The 16,697-nt window shown below is 62.9% G+C and overlaps 1 protein-coding gene across 1 annotated transcript in view; it reads right to left on the bottom strand.

Annotated features, from left to right (window-relative positions):
- CORO7 (coronin 7) overlaps positions 1–16,637 on the bottom strand; it is a 35,696-nt gene extending 19,059 nt beyond the window's left edge. The window contains exons 1-9 of the mRNA XM_017808929.1: positions 16,523–16,637; positions 13,310–13,406; positions 12,942–13,016; positions 11,337–11,407; positions 10,809–10,992; positions 10,241–10,317; positions 9,088–9,138; positions 1,226–1,312; positions 898–980 (exon numbers count right to left, since the gene is read on the bottom strand). Of these exons, the coding sequence (XP_017664418.1) occupies positions 898–980; positions 1,226–1,312; positions 9,088–9,138; positions 10,241–10,317; positions 10,809–10,992; positions 11,337–11,407; positions 12,942–13,016; positions 13,310–13,406; positions 16,523–16,582 (785 nt within the window). The 5' untranslated portion in view covers positions 16,583–16,637. The remainder of the gene's footprint in view (positions 1–897; positions 981–1,225; positions 1,313–9,087; positions 9,139–10,240; positions 10,318–10,808; positions 10,993–11,336; positions 11,408–12,941; positions 13,017–13,309; positions 13,407–16,522) is intronic.
- Between the last annotated feature and the right edge of the window lie 60 nt (positions 16,638–16,697).

The raw sequence follows: 16,697 nt of genomic DNA, 5'->3' as shown, positions 1-16,697 counted from the left end.
AACCCTGCTGCAAAAGCTCACTCAGCCCCTTGCCAGAGACCCCATATTGGCACCCAGTAGCTGCTGACCATCCAGCTTGCCCTGGCAACTCAGCCCACCAAGGAGCCAGCTCAGTGTCCAGTGAGGGTCCTGGCATCCCAGTGCTTTGCCAGCAGCTCTGGGAAAAGCCAGTGGCCTCTAGTACATACCAACAAGTAGCACAGCCCAAGCCCCCATCCCTGTGGGATGAAGGCACAGCCTCTTCCTCCTCCTCCTGTTTCTTCACCCACACTGTGACACCAGGCCAGCTCTGTGGGCAGTGTGGGAGAGGCCAAACTGAGTCTGACTGGAGCGTTCCTGGCCTTGGCAGTGCCCCACAGACAGGAGACGGCTCCATCATGCCGTGTCAAGAGGCACTGACCCCTTAAGCTGCCAGAGCTCCTCTTCCACTTCCCCAGGGGATGCCTGGTGAGCACCAGCCTGGCCATGGCTGGCTGGGCAGTCACCACGGCACCACAGCACAAAGCACCACGGCGCCGCTGTGAGCGGGAGGTTGGGGCCGTGCCGCCCCGGTGCTCCAGCAGTGCCAAAGGGATTCACTCGCCCACAGAATCTTGTGGTACCGCCCCAGCGCACGCGCCCACCCAGCCAGCAGCCACCTCAGACACTGTCCCCAGCAGTGCCATCACCCACCACAGCGTCACAGAGCACCTCTGTGCCCTCCCCAGCACTGCCACCCAAATGGTGATGGGGATGTGCCTGCGCTGTCCCCAGCCTTGTCTGCAGATTCAGACCAAATGCTGCTGGTGCCAGGAGCTCTCTGCCACCTCCTGCTTCACTGCCACACTCCCTGTGGGTCCCTGACCATGACGTCCCCACCGCCCGCCCTCCTGCCCCGCGGTGCGTCCCCGTCCCTACCCAGGCGAGGTGTCCAGTGCCACGGTGAGCATCGCTCCGCTGAATCGCCGTGTGTCCCACAGCTTCACCTCCCGCTCCCGCATCTGCAGGGACACAGACATGGTGTCAGTGGGCACTGGGGCTGTCTGGCCCTCCCCACGGTGCCACCGCCTTCACCACCCATCCTCCTGCCATCCCAGCAAGGGCCAGGGTGCCTGGTGAGGGGCCCTCTGGCTTTCATGCTTTCAGACCACCTAAAAAGCACTCGGGGCCCTGGCACAGCAGCTGCAGGGAGTGGGGCTGGGACATCCTGGTAGTGCCAGGGCCACCTTCCCAGAGAGGACTGTACCTGGCTGAACCCGATGGAGATGAGGCAATCGCTGGAGCCCATCCAGAGCAGCCGGGAGTCCTTGTTGTTGTCGTGTCCCGGGACACTCTGCAAGGCACAGGAGACACGGCTGTCAGTGTTGCTGCCAGCCCTGCTGGGCACATTGAAGGGACATGTGCCGCACCAGCCACGGTTGTGAATCACGGCAAGGCCGAGCACACGGAGCCGAGCACTGTCTCCCACCTCTGCTGAGAGCGGCTGTGGGGACAGTGCAGTGGGGACAGCCTGCAAGCGATGACAGCCCTGAGCCCCCACCCTGTGCCAGTGCCAGCACGGTTGCCTGTGGAATGGCTGGCCTGGCTCCCGGTGAGCAGCAGGGTGTGGCAGGAGGTAACATGAGCGTGAAGGGGCACGGGATGGCTCCTGGGTCCCCAGGGCTCTCCCCACACCCGGTGAGGGGGTGACAGGGTCAGAGTGCTGCGAGGAAGCTGCTCCATGCCACAGGCACTAGAGGAGGCTTGGCTGTGGCCATGATGACAGAGGGACTTACTTCCTCGGCTGCATCCCCGAGCTCTTTATCCATGCCGAATCCCACCTGCAGGGGCTGGGTGCCCCGTGTGTGTCCAGATGCTACTGAAACACATGGTAAACTGAGCCTGGCCACATTCCCCACACTGTTCTAATCCCCTGCACCCTGCTCCACCTCTCGCCTTGGCTGCCTGCAGGACTGGGACCCCCAGCCCATACCACCGCCTCGTCCTGCCCCCCATCCCAGTCCTACCGAGGACAGGAGGGGTAGAGTTTCCACGGGGCTGTCAGCGGGTGCGTCCTGGCTCCCATGTGTCCCCCAGATGGGCCCTGTGGTTCCCGGCGCCCAGCGGGAGCCGGCAGCCAGCCCTGGCCCGCGGTGCAGGCAGCGCTCGCCGCCCCTCGCTCTCCTTGTGAAGCACCAATAAATGGCTGCTAACGAGTTCAGAGCTGGCAGGGAAAGCGGAGAGCTCTGCCAGAGCCAAACCCACCACGGTGCTTCCGGCACCACTGCGCAGGGCAGGGGGACCAGGCATGGGAGGGGGCAGGAGGGATGGGGGCACCGGGGGTACCCATGGAGGAGCCCTTGGTGTGAGCCCATCCCCCTTGGTGTGAGCACTGTGACCATCAGCCACAGCCAGCAAGGCTCTTCCACCGCGGCAGCCAGCGAGGGGGCACAAAGATGCTGTATCTCCCACTTCCCCACCAGACAAACCCTGCTGGAGCACCTTTCTTCAGTCCCAGCCTCCAGCCCCGGAGAGATGCCACTCTCTGGAGAGCGCCAGGGTGGGAGGAGGCACGTTGTGCCAAGCTCGTCCTCCCTGGCTCTGTCACACCAGCCGCCTTGCCAGCACAAACACGGCTCACTTGGAAGAGGCAGCACTGGCCGAGCTAAGCCCTGTGCTCCCAGCCACGGGAGCAGGATGTGGGGCAGGAGGGGCCCGGCCCCCTCCGCCAACATGCTGGCAGTGGACCCAGCGCTCAGCAGGGAAAGGACCTGGAGAAGGGAACATGTCCCAGGATCGGTGCCAAGAGGGATGGAAACTCCAGGAGCTGGGGCCAGCCCACACGTCAGCCAGGAGAGCACTTCTGCACCTGAGCTGTGCGCCTGTGGCAGCCAGAACTCAACATCTGGAGATCCCATAGCTGATGGTGCTGGCTTCATGGCCCCGGGGCCCTGCGGGTCCCCTGGACCCCCCGGCGGTGGGTGGCAGCCCCCGGGGCGGTGGCAGGGTTGGCAGAGGGCAGGGCACTGCCGCGGCGCTCCCAGCCCGTGGTGTGCCGGCTGCGGAGCAGGGCCATGTTTTCTGCATTAGTTCCATCCTGGCTCAGCAGTACGTATGGCAGCAAGTATGCGGGAGGCTGGGCTGCTCCAGGCTCGCTCAGACACCCGGCTGTGCAGATGTTGCCAGAGGTGAGCCGGCGGACAGCAGTCACTCCTGGGGACCCCCCGCCCCATGTCCGGTCCCCTGGTGTGGGGGGTCTCGGCAGGGCCAGGGCAATGTGACCTGGCACTGAGGGTGGACACTGGTGTGGTTTGGTCAGCTCAGAGCCCTGGGGTAGCCATAGGCCTGCTGCAGATCTCTGGGGCTGGCAGAGCTTGGCAGAGATCCTGGCACCCTTCCTGGAGTGATGCTGGAACCACCCGTGTCCTTGGAGCAGGGGAGCAGCCGCAGCCCAAAGGACAGGCATCCCTTCCGAGCTGCTTGTCCCAGCAGCAGGCTGCAAGGGGCCCACCAGCTCCAGGCCAGCACGTGGGGATCCAAGGAGGCCTCCCAGTTCCCTGCCAGTGCCTAGGCAGCCCAGCTTCCTCCCACCCATTGCATGGGTCCAGCTCAGCTGGTTTTGGGCAGCCCAGGCTGGGGGCAGCCTGCGCTCCCTCCTCAGAGCCAGATCAGCTGCATGGGGAGAGTTTCCAGCATCATCCCCCTCCCAGTCTCGACCCATCCCTCCCACCACAGGCTGGGGTAAGGCGCTGGTACCCACGGGGGTCCCCAGCCCTGCTCCCTGTGCAACACCGAGGGGGCTGCGGGGGGGCCAGGCCTGGCGTGTGGGATGCAGCTGTTGGCAGCGATGCAGCGGCGGGGTCGGGTAAGCTGGTAACAGCTGCCCGCGGGGAGCGGCTGCCTTCGGCTGCCTGGGAGAGCCCCACACAAAGCCAAGGCTGCTCCGGCTCCCAGGCGATCCCCGTCTCCACGGGAACCGTCCACCCTCAGCCGGATGCAGGGCAGGGAGGGCATAGCCGTGGGGCTGGACAGGAGGCAGATGGTGGGGGGGGAGGCCCAGCTGTGCCCTTGGCAGAGCCCCCGTGGATGGCAGGGGCTGGGACAGCTCAGCCGTGCCTGTGGCTAGCAGCCTATGAGCATGGCTAGCAGCCTGCAGGCATCTGATCCCCGTGGGAAGCAACCCCAGCAGCAGGATCTGCGTGGGCACAGGAGGCACCAGAGCCAGGCTGAGCCATTCCTTTGCCAGCAGGTGCCAGGGCAGGAGGGGTCTTGCCTGGCCAGGGCACTCTGGGGGGCTCCAGGGACTGACGCCCTCCAGCTCCATGCACATGGGGAAGCCATTGCTCCTTCCACACCCTATGAGGCAGCTGGGGGCAGGAGGAACAGATTCCAGAGAGCTGAGGGGGTTAACCATGCACAGAGTCCTCCTCTCTGAACAAGAATGTGAGTGATCTCCCTTCCTTGCCAAGTCCCAGTTACTCCAGAGGTGGCCAGGAAAGCAGAGCAGCCTCTCCCAGGCCAGCCCCACTCCTGGTCTCTGCCTGTAGCTCAAGGAGACCAGGATCTATCTGGTCTTTCCAGGGGAGCAAAGAGATCCCACATGGCAGCAGGGATGCTCCAGTAGCCACCACACTGCCAGCACTGGCCCCTGCCCACTGCTGAGTGTGGGGTGTTTGTGTCATGGTGGGGATGGAGTGGGACAAGCCCCCTCCTGCCCATGTCACCTCCCTGATCCCACTGGCCAGGGCAGCATCGCTGTGGTGCCCCTGTGACCCAGGGAGCTGGGTATCCTTAGGCTCTGCCTCTCCCACTCACTGCCAGAGCAGCCCCCCACCTCCACTCGGGACGCTGCCAGCCCAGCAAGGGCAGGAAGGTGAGTGGGCTCCTACCCAGACAGCCCCTACCTTGGCACGAATGCCAGGACACAGGACCAGGATGGAAGCATGACCTCCATCCCTGGGCAGGTGAGGGGGAACTCGCTGGCTGGCCTTGTGGGGTGGGCAGGCTGCAGCACCCATCAGCATCCCTCCATCCCCTCTCCCACATCTCATCTCTTCCTGCAGCCTCCGACCCCGTCAGCTGTGAGGCTGTTATCAAATCCCCAAACACCTCTGCCCTCTGGAGTAGGAGCCTGTCAGGAGTCCCAGGTCAGACACAGGCTTGGGCTTCCAAAATGCTGAGAGGGAGATGCCAACCTATGTGGGCCTGAGCTGGCGAGGCCATTCCCAACAGGAGGGACCGGCATCCAGGCCTATCCATCCGGTGCCACCACACACCCACATCCTTTGAGATGCCTCTGGCTCATGCCGAATCCTCCTCAACTTCCCCATGTCTGCCATACCAAGCGGCATTCCTGGGAAGGACGGCCGAGGGGGAAGCAGAGCAGAGGAAATATAAACAGTCCTGTGCAGCTACGCTGGGGAACAGAAGCATGAGAGCGCCGAGTGTGCGGTGCTATAAATAGGCAGCCCAGAGTCAGGCCAACTTTTTCAAAGCTTCCCACGGTCTCCTTGGGAATGTGGGATGCTGTGGACCTTCCCCCAGCCCGGAGGAAGCTGCTGCCGAGGCTGGGAGTCAGGTACCCCCAGGGTGACCCCAGCGTGGGATACCATGATGATGAGGTGTCGGGGGAGGAAGGCTAAAAGTCTCTCTATGTCCTGATGCGCCTTCCACTGACAATGACGAGTGGTCCCCAGCCAGCCCCAGACTGACAGCTGGACCCTGGGCAGTGGTGGCATGTTGGGGTCCATGGAGTCCTTCCTGGCTGTGGATACAGCTGGGTCACTCCAACCTGGATCTCCACCTTGCCACAGCATCACCCTGCCACCACAGCGATGCTGCCCATGGAGACCCTCTTCCTGCTGCATCTCCCACTGTGGCAGGGACTGATGTGACCCATGGGACGGTGGCCATGGTTTGGGAGAAGGGCTGGAGTCCCTCTCCCACCCCTGGGACTTGGAGCTGGGCTGGGACAGCACCAGGTATGCTTGGGCTGTGAGCCCCAGCTGCTCCCTGTCACTGTGCCCCCAGCACAGTCCACAGGGTGGGGGGACAAACCCATGGTGGGGACAGGCCTGCAGGGATGCTCTCCCAGCTGTCCCCAGGCACCCTCAGCCTCGGCCCTGCTCATTAAAACAGCTCATTACAACACGAGCAGGAGCGTGCGCCGGCCCGGTGCGCGCGGCCGTTCCCTCGCCCCCGGTCCTGCCGAAACGCCGGCAGAGGAAGTTTCTCGTGAGAACAGAGCCAGCTCCTCTCCATCCCACACTAGCTGTGCTCAGCAGCAGCCCCACAGCTTCCCAGAGACAGCTCCTGTCCTGGTCGTGTCCCTGTCCCGGGAGCCAGGTGCTGGCCAGTTGCACACACAGCCCCTGGCATGAGCGTGTGGGGGACAGAATGTGGCCCATGGGCTCTGTACCCAGGAGAAGGTGGCCAGGGCAGTGGGCAAGTGGAGATGCCACTGTAGAAGCCCACGCCGCACCCAAATCGCTGCCCTGCCCTGTGCTGGTGACCCACCTGGGGATCAGCCGGGGTATGGGCACCTTCCCGGTGCTCTGACTCCCTGCTCAGCACTGTGTCCCCTGTCCCACCAAGGGGGACATGGGATGGAGGTTTGGTGGGGTTGACACAGGAACTGCAGGAGGGCGAGGGTGGGAGCAGCGATGCTGAGCCCTGGCAGAGCTGAAGCCGCGAGGGAGAGGATGCGACTCGCTTCCAGGGAGAGGGTGAAGGTGAGGAGGGCGACCACCAGCACCTGTGGGAGGGGAGAGCAGGCGGCTGGGGCAGCGTGGCCTTGGGAGGGGATAAGGCAGCGGACTTACAGGGTTCTCCGCAAGGACAGCAGAGCTCAAACCTGGACCCAGCCAGGCAGCAGCAGCATGGCTACATGGGGTGGCACAGCAGGACCCACTGCAGCCCTGGCACCTACACTGCCAGTACAGGGGCACCAAGGAGGCACGGAGAACAACTGTGAGTGTGAGTACAGCCCTAACACTCAAGTAAGGGCCTGCAACGAGGGGCTGAGCGTCCAGCAGGATGAGGCCACTGCTCTCCCAAGGGAAATCATGGCCCCGGGTACATACCAGGCACCCCACAGGGTCAGCCAGACCCCGTCCACGCTGCTCTCACTGCGTCACACACTCCTGCCTGCTACTGGGACATGCTCAAAATAGCTGCCACGGGCGTAGCCGGGAATGGGGGGTCAGGCCCTGGCGAGGGCATGGCTGGGGTGTGGGCAGCCTGCCAGTCACCCTTTTCACCCACTCTCAGTCGCTGCCCCATGTGTGCTGCATCCACAATACCCGAGAGCAGCATCAGGTATTAGGAGGAGAGACCCCTCCTCCCTGAGCCTCTTATTTTAGCTCCTTCTCATTCTTCTCCCCCTGCTCTAAAAAAAGGAATGTTTAATGAGGCAGGCTTGGCAAATTAAGAAAACCAGCCGGAGGAGCAGCCCAAGGCCGAGGCCGGCTCTTGGCACCACCGAGTGCCGTGGAGAGACGGGGGAGAGCCGGCGGTGCCGAGCCCTCCGCCTGCTGCAGAGGAAACCCAGCCCGCGGCGCCGTGGGGGCCAGCCTGGCTGGAAAAACCATCCCACCGTTCACCTCTGCAAAAAAACAGGCAACTTCTAAGCCAGGAGCTCCCGAGGTGCTGGCACTGCACCGCGGCTGTGGCATCACCTGGTTCTGTAACCCCGCTGGCCCGGGGGGAGAGAAGGAGCATTTCCAAATTAACCAGCCCTCCAGCAATGGGGAAAAAAAGAAACAACAAAACCCAGGAGTGTTAATCCCCTTGGCTAAGCAAGCTCTGTGCAAACTTCCAGAGGATTTATGGCATTTTAAAGTTTTCCCCTTCAGCACGGTACTTCTCGAAGACTAAACATCTCCATCCACTCCGAGCTGGCCGGGGCAGGGCTGCAGCAATGAAGGTGCATATTTCTCTTGGCAAACATGGATCCCCAGCCCCAGGCTGGATCAGACAGCAGTGGAGGGAAGTGAGCTGCCTGCTTTGAACAGCCACCATCATTCACACGTTATTTTTAATAGCTCAGCGAGACAGAGTCCACCCTCCCCAGGAGACTTGGCTCGAGCCCATCGCACTCACGGCTCCGCCGAAGCACTGTTAGACAAGCTGACAGGTCTGGCAGGGGGAGAAGTGGGGGGAGGTGGGGAGGGGAGCACTGGGGCCACGGATGGATAGTCACAGGATGAATTTGGGACCAGGTAGTGGGACCTTCCAGCCCTGCCAAGTGGCAGCTTGGAGCAGGAGAGTGTCACGGGGGCCACTGGAGGGCTGGAAGCACTTTGCCCTGGCTCGCCGGCACGTGTCACCACTGGGTTTATGTTTACATATTGTGGTGGGGTGTTTATAAGGCTGCCTGAAGGGTTAGGGCACCATTTGTACCCACAGGAAGCACCCAGGGGCCTTACAGGAGCTCAGAATCCAGGTTGTGGGCAGGAGCAGATGGAAAGTCCTGGTGCAGTGCTGGAGCACTGGCTCCCTCCAGTTGGTGCCCAGGGTTACCGCTGTGCCTGAGCACAGTGGCTTCCTGAGCCCATGGGCAGCAGGAGAGGCACCAGGAGCATCAGAGCCTGCTGCAGCCATCTCACCCTACTCTCCACTGCATCCCTCCCTTTGGGCCCACAGCCATCAGCAGCCAGAGCCCCCAAGCCACAGGAAACCTCTAATAAGAGGCTGTTTGAACTTGACGTCAAGGCTTAAGTTCTCTGCTTATTTCCTAATTGCTGTTATTTGCTGAGCTGTGCAGATCTGGCCGCCCAGCCCTCACTCTTGCCAGGTCCTCATCCCCAAGAGCCTTTGGTCCAGCTCCTGCAGGGCAGGACAGAGCCTGGGGGCCTGCACAGCCCGGGAGCCCACAGCCCCTACGTCCCCTGGGCTCGGGATTGCTGCCTGCAGTGTGCCAGGGCACTGGGGGAGATCACCAAACTGGGTGGGAGGGCACTGGTGCCAAAAAGGAGGCAGCCCCATTCCCCCTGCCTTCAGTCCCTGCCTCCATGTTGCTTCTCCCAAGTCCTATCCCAGCTGGGATGTTTTGGGGGACCAAAGCCCACCCTCCCAGCAGACACCCAAGTTGAGCAGGGCTGCCTGCAGCACAGCCAGAGGGGATGGTACCTGGGAGGCAGCTGGGCTGGCTCGGGGGTCAAAGATCCGCAGTTTCTTGTCCTGGTGAGATAAAAGAAAACAGAGGAGGGTTAAGGACCCTGGGGCCAGTGGGATGTCAGGATGTATTAGGCAGAAGGCTGCAGCGAGCAGCCCCTCTCCTTCCTGCCCATCACTCTCCTGCCTGAAGTGTCTATTCCTATGGATGGCTCGCATTGTGTCCTCCTAGTCCTGTCCCACACTGTGGGCAGGGGTGCACCCCCAGCACCCCCAGAGCCTCACCAGGACCCCAAGACACTCTACTCCCAGACAAGGAGGGAGCCTCCTAAAGTACAGCCAGGGCTGGACATCCTGGCAGTGCTGGAAGGGAGCAAGCCCTCTCCTGCCTGGCATCCCTGCACCAAAGGGGGCACGGGACCCCCTTCACAAGGGCTGGCAGGGCACAGAGGCAGCAGAGGGGTGCCCCGGTGCCAGCCTTACTGCCAGGGTGCTGTTTGGGGAGCACACACTGCGTCAGCCATACGGCACAGCACGGGGGCTGCCCCACATCACAGATGGCACAGCTTGGTGTTGTACCCTCTGTGCCCAACCCGCACGCTTGGCAGGGGCTCCAACCACAGCCGGGACTCCAGCTTAGCCCGCACTCTCTGCATCCTTGGCCTCCGAGCGCCATCCCGAGCCCACCGGCTCCGCAGGACCGCCTGCGCCCTTGGCGCGGGGAGGGGGCCGTGCTCTCAGCCTGCGGGCTGGGTCTGTGTGCTCAGACCTGCTTGCTCAGCCTCCAGGCATGGCCTGGGGGGCTTCTGGCTCGGCCGCTCATCTTGCCCGCCCGCCTTGCCCGCCCGGCCGCCGTGCGAGCCCCGCGACCGGCCGGCGCCATCTAGTGCCGCATCCCAGCGGTACCGCCGACCGCGTTCCTGCCCTTTCCCACCCCGAAACTTCCCGTCCCTCCACACTCCCCACCCCTGGAAGTGCTCAAGGCCAGGCTGGACGGAGCACTGAGCAGCCCGGTCTAGCGGAATGTGTCCCTGCCCACGAGATGAACTTTAAGGTCCCTTCCAACCCAAACCAGCCTGATTCTATGAAACTAAGCACACCAGGGTGCAGCTGGTGGCCAGCCCTGTCATGCTGTGCCACAGTGAAGTCACCCACGTGTGCCACTCACCTTGCAGGAGGTGCCAAGGAGGTGGCCATCTCGCTTCCAGGTCAGGCTCTGCAGCTGGTCCCCATGGGAGTCCAGGGCTGCAGGAGGAAAGCAGGGTCAAGAAGGGTCCCTCCCACGGATGGGGCAGAAGTCATCGCTCTCCCACCTGGAACACTTCCCAGGGGAACTGATCTGTCCTTTCTGAAGGGCTGGTGGCAGCCAGGACCCAATGGGACACTGCTGTGTCTGTACAGGGAGCATTCCTGAGCTGCTGGAGCCCCACAGGCCTGTGCTGCCACCCACCTCCTCTCTCTCTTGGGTTAGCTGAGGTCTGGGCGAGCAACCACCCACGGCACCCACATCTGCCCACGCCCTGGGACGTGCAGGGAGAGGGACACCCTGGGCAGTACCAGTGCCTTTTACACCACTGCACCAGAGCGTAGGGAGCCTGTGCACAGGCACGAGGGACTGCAGTGCTCCCATCCCAAAAAGCCACCCCAGCTGCCTGTTCCATGACACCAAGGTCAGGACTTGGGCTCAGGCACCGGCTCTGCAGACCGACATTTCAGGCAGTCATGGCCTTGCCTACCTGTCAGGGGCTGCTGCTGCCCCACGTCCCAGACGGTGACTCCCTTCCCTGCGCCGCTGGCCAGGACTCCGTCCGCTGTGGGGTGGAACTGCAGCATGTCCACTGGGCCCCTCCCAGGCCCCAGGGTCAGCCCCGCACCACTGGGCATGTCCTGGCCGCTCTCGGGCAGGCGCCACACCTTCACCTGCAGCCCCAGGGAGAGGTGGGTCAGTCCCCAGGCAGGTGAGCAGGACCCAGCTGGGTGCCTGGGCTTGCTGCTTTTCTGGGCTTTGGTCCCTGAGGACAGCAGGTGACCCCTGGTTGCAGCTCAGATCCCAGACAGGAGAAGGCTGATCCTTGTCTGACACCATCTGCTCTGTCCCCCACAACCTGGGGATGTCCCACTCTGCTCCCCAACTATGCTCCACCCCACACTCCTCTTACTTCCATCATTCCAACCCCATCTCCTCCAGGGCTCCACAGTGAATCCCAGGGACATGCTGGAGGACATGGGGTGTCCCCTTGGGACCCCTATCACTGAGCACTCACCATCTCATCAGCAGAGCCTGTGGCCAGCAGGAGCTGATCGAAGGGCGAGAAGTCAAAGTCTGTGACCATGTCTGGAAGGAGAAGGGCAGAAGTTTGTCCCCACCTTCCCCCTGCAGACAGCGTGGCAGTCCCTTCCCTCTTCCCCAGCCTGATTCCTTCCCTACACACACACACATGTGGGCAACCAGGGGCAGATCCAGACCCACTGAGGTGTTTTGGAGCAGCTCAGCTTTGCTGTGAGCACCTGAGCCCATCCACACTGTCCATCAGGTCTTGCACCCCTTTGGCAGGGGATGGGGGCCCTGAAGGCATCTCCCTGTCTAACCCATCACCACCCACACGTGGCTATGGTGTCCAGATGAACGTCTCCCTGAGGCACAGGGAGCAGCATGGACAGCACAAGGCTGTCTGTGCTGACCAGATGCTGGGGGCCATGGCCTGCTGGAGCCATGCTGGTAACAAGGCTCCCTTTGTAACACCCTGGCTCGGGATGCCGGCGGCAGGGACACTCCTCGCAGCTCTGGCAGCAGGGCCCAGCGGGAGGAACGCTGGCACCATCAGCAGCAGCCCCTCGGATGCATTTGGCACGCTCGGAAAAGTAGGTCACTGTGTACTTTCCTGCTTCCAGGAGACAGGCCCCAGAGGCACGAAGAGCAGGCAGCTCGCTCTGCTGCATCCGCCTGGGAGGAGAGAAAATCCCTTCCCTGCTATGGAGGCACTGCTGTGGCACAGCACGGCTTCAAAGGGCTCGTGCTAATCCCATTAAGAAGCCATGGATGTTGGGCTGGCTCCCATGCACCCCTCTGGCACTCCCGAGGAAGCAGCAGAGCTCAGTGGCCGGTTTGCCAACACGAGGAAGCTCCTGGTGCCAGAGGCCGAGGTGGCCCAGGCAGGGCACACTGTGCAGTCCTCCGGCCATGCCAGGGCACACACACAGGAAGGTGGCGCTGGGACTGGGTCCCACCTTGCTGCTCTGGTGTAATTTTTGGGAAGTGAGTGGTCAGCACACCCCAGGCTGGCACTGCTGCTCCGACAACCAGGAGAGGGGCACCCTGAGATCCCCACAAACCCTCCCCGTGCCCGGGCAGGAGGCAGAGCCCTGTTCCTCTGCCAGCAGCGATGCTGCCAGTGCCTCTCCCCTGCAGCACTTGCTCTGTCCACGTCAGAGCTGCTGGTCCAGCCTGTTCCTCCTGCCACTGCAGCCAGGTACAGCCGTGGTGATGCCATCCCCAGCCTGGCACTGGGTGTCCTGGGAATTTCAGGGTGTGCAATGAGTAATGTGGAAAGAGTGCGTAGTAGAGCGTGAGGAAGAGCTACATCTCCAGGCTTTGTTGCAGCTTCAGAGATGAGGGAACACGGATCAATTCAGCTCCAGCCTGGCAGTCTCTTGTGGTCAGCATAGCTGCAGGTGCCTTGTGAGACTCGTGAGGGTCACCCTGCCCATGGGTGATGGTTCCCTGGGAATTCAGCAGCTCCCCATGCCCCTTGCCTGGCAGGCAGCCCACCACAGCCTCCAGGGCTGGGACTCAGCACCAGAGCCCCCGGCACAGCCCACATGAGGCCAAACGCCTCCTGTGGAGGTGGGAGGTGGGACCTGACACCCACCTGAGTGGCAGCAGAGCTGGGACACGGTCCTCTTGCCCCCATCCTCGCACTCCAGCGGCACGATGCCCAACACACCTACAGAAGAGGGCACAGCAGCAGGTCACCAGCCACCCACCAGCCTGACTATTGCCTATGGGATGCTCCCAGGAATCCCCCAGCCTGGGATACACTGGGGGGCACCCAGCTTTGAAATGCAAGCCAAGAGGTGTGGGACTTGCAGCAATTTTGAAGATCTCAGGGAAAGCCTCCTCCCCTCACCCTCGTGTCTCTGGTGTCCGTGGGGCTGACCCCCCACCCAGCCCCATAGGGACAACTGGGACAAATCCATCCCACCCCACAAGCTGTGCAGAGGACCCCCTGTGCCTCACCTGCTGCCTCGGCATTGAACGCGATCCAGCAGCAGCTGGACTTCACGTGGTTCCCACAGGATGCGATGGAGCCTGCTCGGATACCCCCAATCCATGCCTAGGATGGAGAGGGAAAACCCATGTCAGGAGCTGCCTCTGTTATGGTGGGGCCTGATGCCATGGCCAGAGCACAGCTGGAGGGGAGACATTGGCACTGCATGGCTAGAGACCCTCAGCCCCAGCGGAGCTCCCATGCCAATGGAGACCTGGAGGCTGCCAATACCAATGGGATTGTGCCAGAGGCACATTTGTAGGGCCCTGTTCTCTGGGATGGCCAGAGCAATGTGGCTGCTCCTGCTCCCAACATGAGGTGCAGTCCCTTGCTGGGGCTGGAGGATGGCAGGCAGGAGCATCCTGGCTCCCAGCACTGCCTCTCCCCAGAACTGTCCCAGCCCTGGGCTCTGCCACTGAGGGAAGGGCTCAGAGGACTTTGTGATAAAAACTGAGGTCAGGGAGTCTGGGATGGGACAAAAGCTGTTGGTCTGTGAAGCACCACAGGGTCAGGCTGTGGCTGACCGAGGCAGCAAGCTTCCCACATGGACATGCAGCCAAGGAACTTCATGACAGCTCCAAATCCAAAATCCCACTGTGCAGTAGTGGGAAACATCCCACTACTACTCCACAGCTGAGCACTGTACCCGTGGGGCACTGAGACACCCTGCATCAGCCAGACCTGCTCAGATATCCGACCTCAAGTGGCCACCAAGACCAGGAGCTTCCTGGCACACCCAGAGCCAAGTCCAACCCTTGAGCAATGGCAATGGCAGGTGTTTCACGGGTGCCACCATGACTGTGTGCCCATGGCAGCCACTGGCATCACGGAGAGCTGCAGCAGGTGTCTGGAGCAGTGGACACCCCACAAAACCAGGCAGACACCCTCGAAGGGGAGGGAGCTGCGTACATGAGCCCCGGGTTTCCTCTCCTTGCACAGCTTCCTTTTGAGGCCTGACAGGGAGCAGCGGTTCCTGCAGCACTTCCTCCAGCCCTCACAGCTTGGTACAGACCTCTTAACCCCTTACCTGCCAAAGGGAGGTTCCTCTGCCTGCACCTGGTGGGTGGGCAGGGGGCTGCAGTAGGGATGGGGAACAGGTCTGGAGCATGAGCAAGACCCGGGAGGAAGGGTCCTACAAACTGCATCCCGTCACTCTGCACTGGTCCCTCGAGGGGGGACACCAGCCACCTCTGGTCCCCAGCTTCCAGGGGAAGCTTGTGCTGAGGTTTCGCAGAGGGACCACTGAGCTGGTCCATCCTGGCCCCACAACTTCCCTGTGCACAGGCAGGAGCCCTCAAGGAAGTGATCTTTCCCTCAGCGTGCCAGCACGGCCGGGAAAGCATATGGAACCATCCTGGCTACATCCCTAGAACAAACTGTGAGCTCTCAGGGGGCATTTGCCAGCAGAGCCCTGCAGACGCTGCCCAAAGAGACTCAGATGTGATCCCTCATGTTTACACTGCGCTTCCTGATCCGGCCAGGTCAGGTGTCTGCCTGAGCCTCCACAAACAACCCGCTCAGCCAGGGACCCAACAGTGTTTCCCGCCGTGACACCTGAGATGGGTTTTGAGACGAGACATCCACCTCCCACCTCCTGCCCTGCAGAGCTGGGTGGTGTGGCCTTGATTCCCAGGGATACATTTCATGCTGCGTGGCCTTTTGGAAAGGCCACCTTGCACAGTGGATGCCTCCTTGCACACAGGGGCAAGAGCCCACTGTCCCTCAGAACAACCCCACTGTGGGAACCGACCCCAGGGCAGTGGTGACGGGGACGTCCCTGCCTGGAGGATGCTGTATCCACACAGCCAAGTGTCCCAGCACCCACACCCCCCAGGCACACACACTCCGCCCTGCCAGGGGCTCATCTGAACCCTGAGGGTCGCAAACATTTGACCAGCTGAGATTTTGACGACCCGCCACCTGTCCTGCAGACACACCAACGCTGGCATGCCATGGGGAGGGGGGGATGCTCAAGGCTGGGACAGTGGCAGGCGCCACTACGTCCCCTCCTACAGCTGAAGCTCAGAAGGATGTTTTGGGTGCTTACCAGGTTTGCAGAGTTGTGTGAGCACAGGTACAAGGGTGGCTTGGGAAGTTACAGGGAAGGAGTGCACTGACATCCAAGGGTTGGGAGCAGCACCAGCCTCACTAATGGTCACAGTGCTGAGGAGATGCTTGGAGTTCCCAGCTCAGGAAGCCCCTGGAAGGGCTGTGTCCTGATAACAGTCCCCAACGAAGCCCATCTGGCATAACCCACCCCTGACCCCACATCTCTGCCAAACCTGCAGAGACAGAGATCCAAGGGAACGCCCTGGCCAAGCTCCACAGCCTTGTGGAGAGCACGGCAGGATTACCTACTGCCAACACCACGCGAAGAGGTGGATCATGACACTTGGCACGATTGGGGCTGGTTATTCATGGGGCTGAGACTGGAGCTGGGCACCACATGTTGCCCAGCGAGACCCCATGGACCTGCCTGGCCTCAGCAGTGCCGAGCTGTGCAGCTCAGGGGCAGGGTGAGGGAGCTCAGCACCATCCCGCGGGGCCCAGCGCTTCCTCTTTGCCTGCGGAAGTGGGGCAGCAGGACTAGGGTGGCAGGAGCAGGGTGGCAGGAGCGGGGCCCAGCATTTCACGCTCAAGATGCATGGCTCCCGGCTGGGTAAGCCCGCGCTGCCCGAGAGGGCCGACCGAGCAAAGGTGAAGCACCGAGCCGAGCTGGGGTGGTGGGCAGCAGGAACCGGGGATGAACTGCCTGTGGCCACCCGTGTCCAGCGGCAGGAGGGTGCAGCACCACGGAACGGGTACCCCACGCCAGCAGCTCCCGGCCGGGGGGGCTGCACTGCCCCGGGACAGAGCTGGGGCTCCCCACCAGACCCACCTGCGGAGCGCCCCGGGGCCGGGAGCCTCCGGCGCCAAGGTGTGCCAAGGAAGGGCCGCCCGGGCGACGCACTCTGAGCGCGGCCGGGGGACCCGGGCACGGCCCTGCCGCACCGGCGGTGCCGCAGCCGCGGGAGCTTGAGCCGCGCCCTGCCGGTACCGCGGGGCCGGTCCGGTCCTGCCCTGTCCCTGTCCCTGTCCCTGTCCCTGTCCGTGTCCGTGCCCGTGCCCGTGCCCGTGCCCGCCGACAGCCCCGGCCCCGCCGCCCCCGCCCGCACGGTACCGGCCGGTCCTACAGCGCTCACCTCCCTGCGGGGCAGCCGGGCCTCGGTGTGCCGGAACTTGGACGCCTTGAAGCGGTTCATGGCGCTCCGGTCGCGCCGCACCGAGCCGTGCCCAGCCCAGCCCGGCTAAGCTAAGCCCAGCCCAGCCCAGCCCAGCCCGGCCCAGCCCAGCCCAGCCCGGCCCGGCCCCGCAGCT

Source organism: Lepidothrix coronata, unplaced genomic scaffold (assembly GCF_001604755.1).
Source record: "Lepidothrix coronata isolate B3197 unplaced genomic scaffold, Lepidothrix_coronata-1.0 Scaffold24, whole genome shotgun sequence".
In the NCBI taxonomy this organism is placed as follows: Eukaryota; Metazoa; Chordata; class Aves; order Passeriformes; family Pipridae; genus Lepidothrix; species Lepidothrix coronata.
This window is presented reverse-complemented; position numbering and strand designations above follow the sequence as displayed.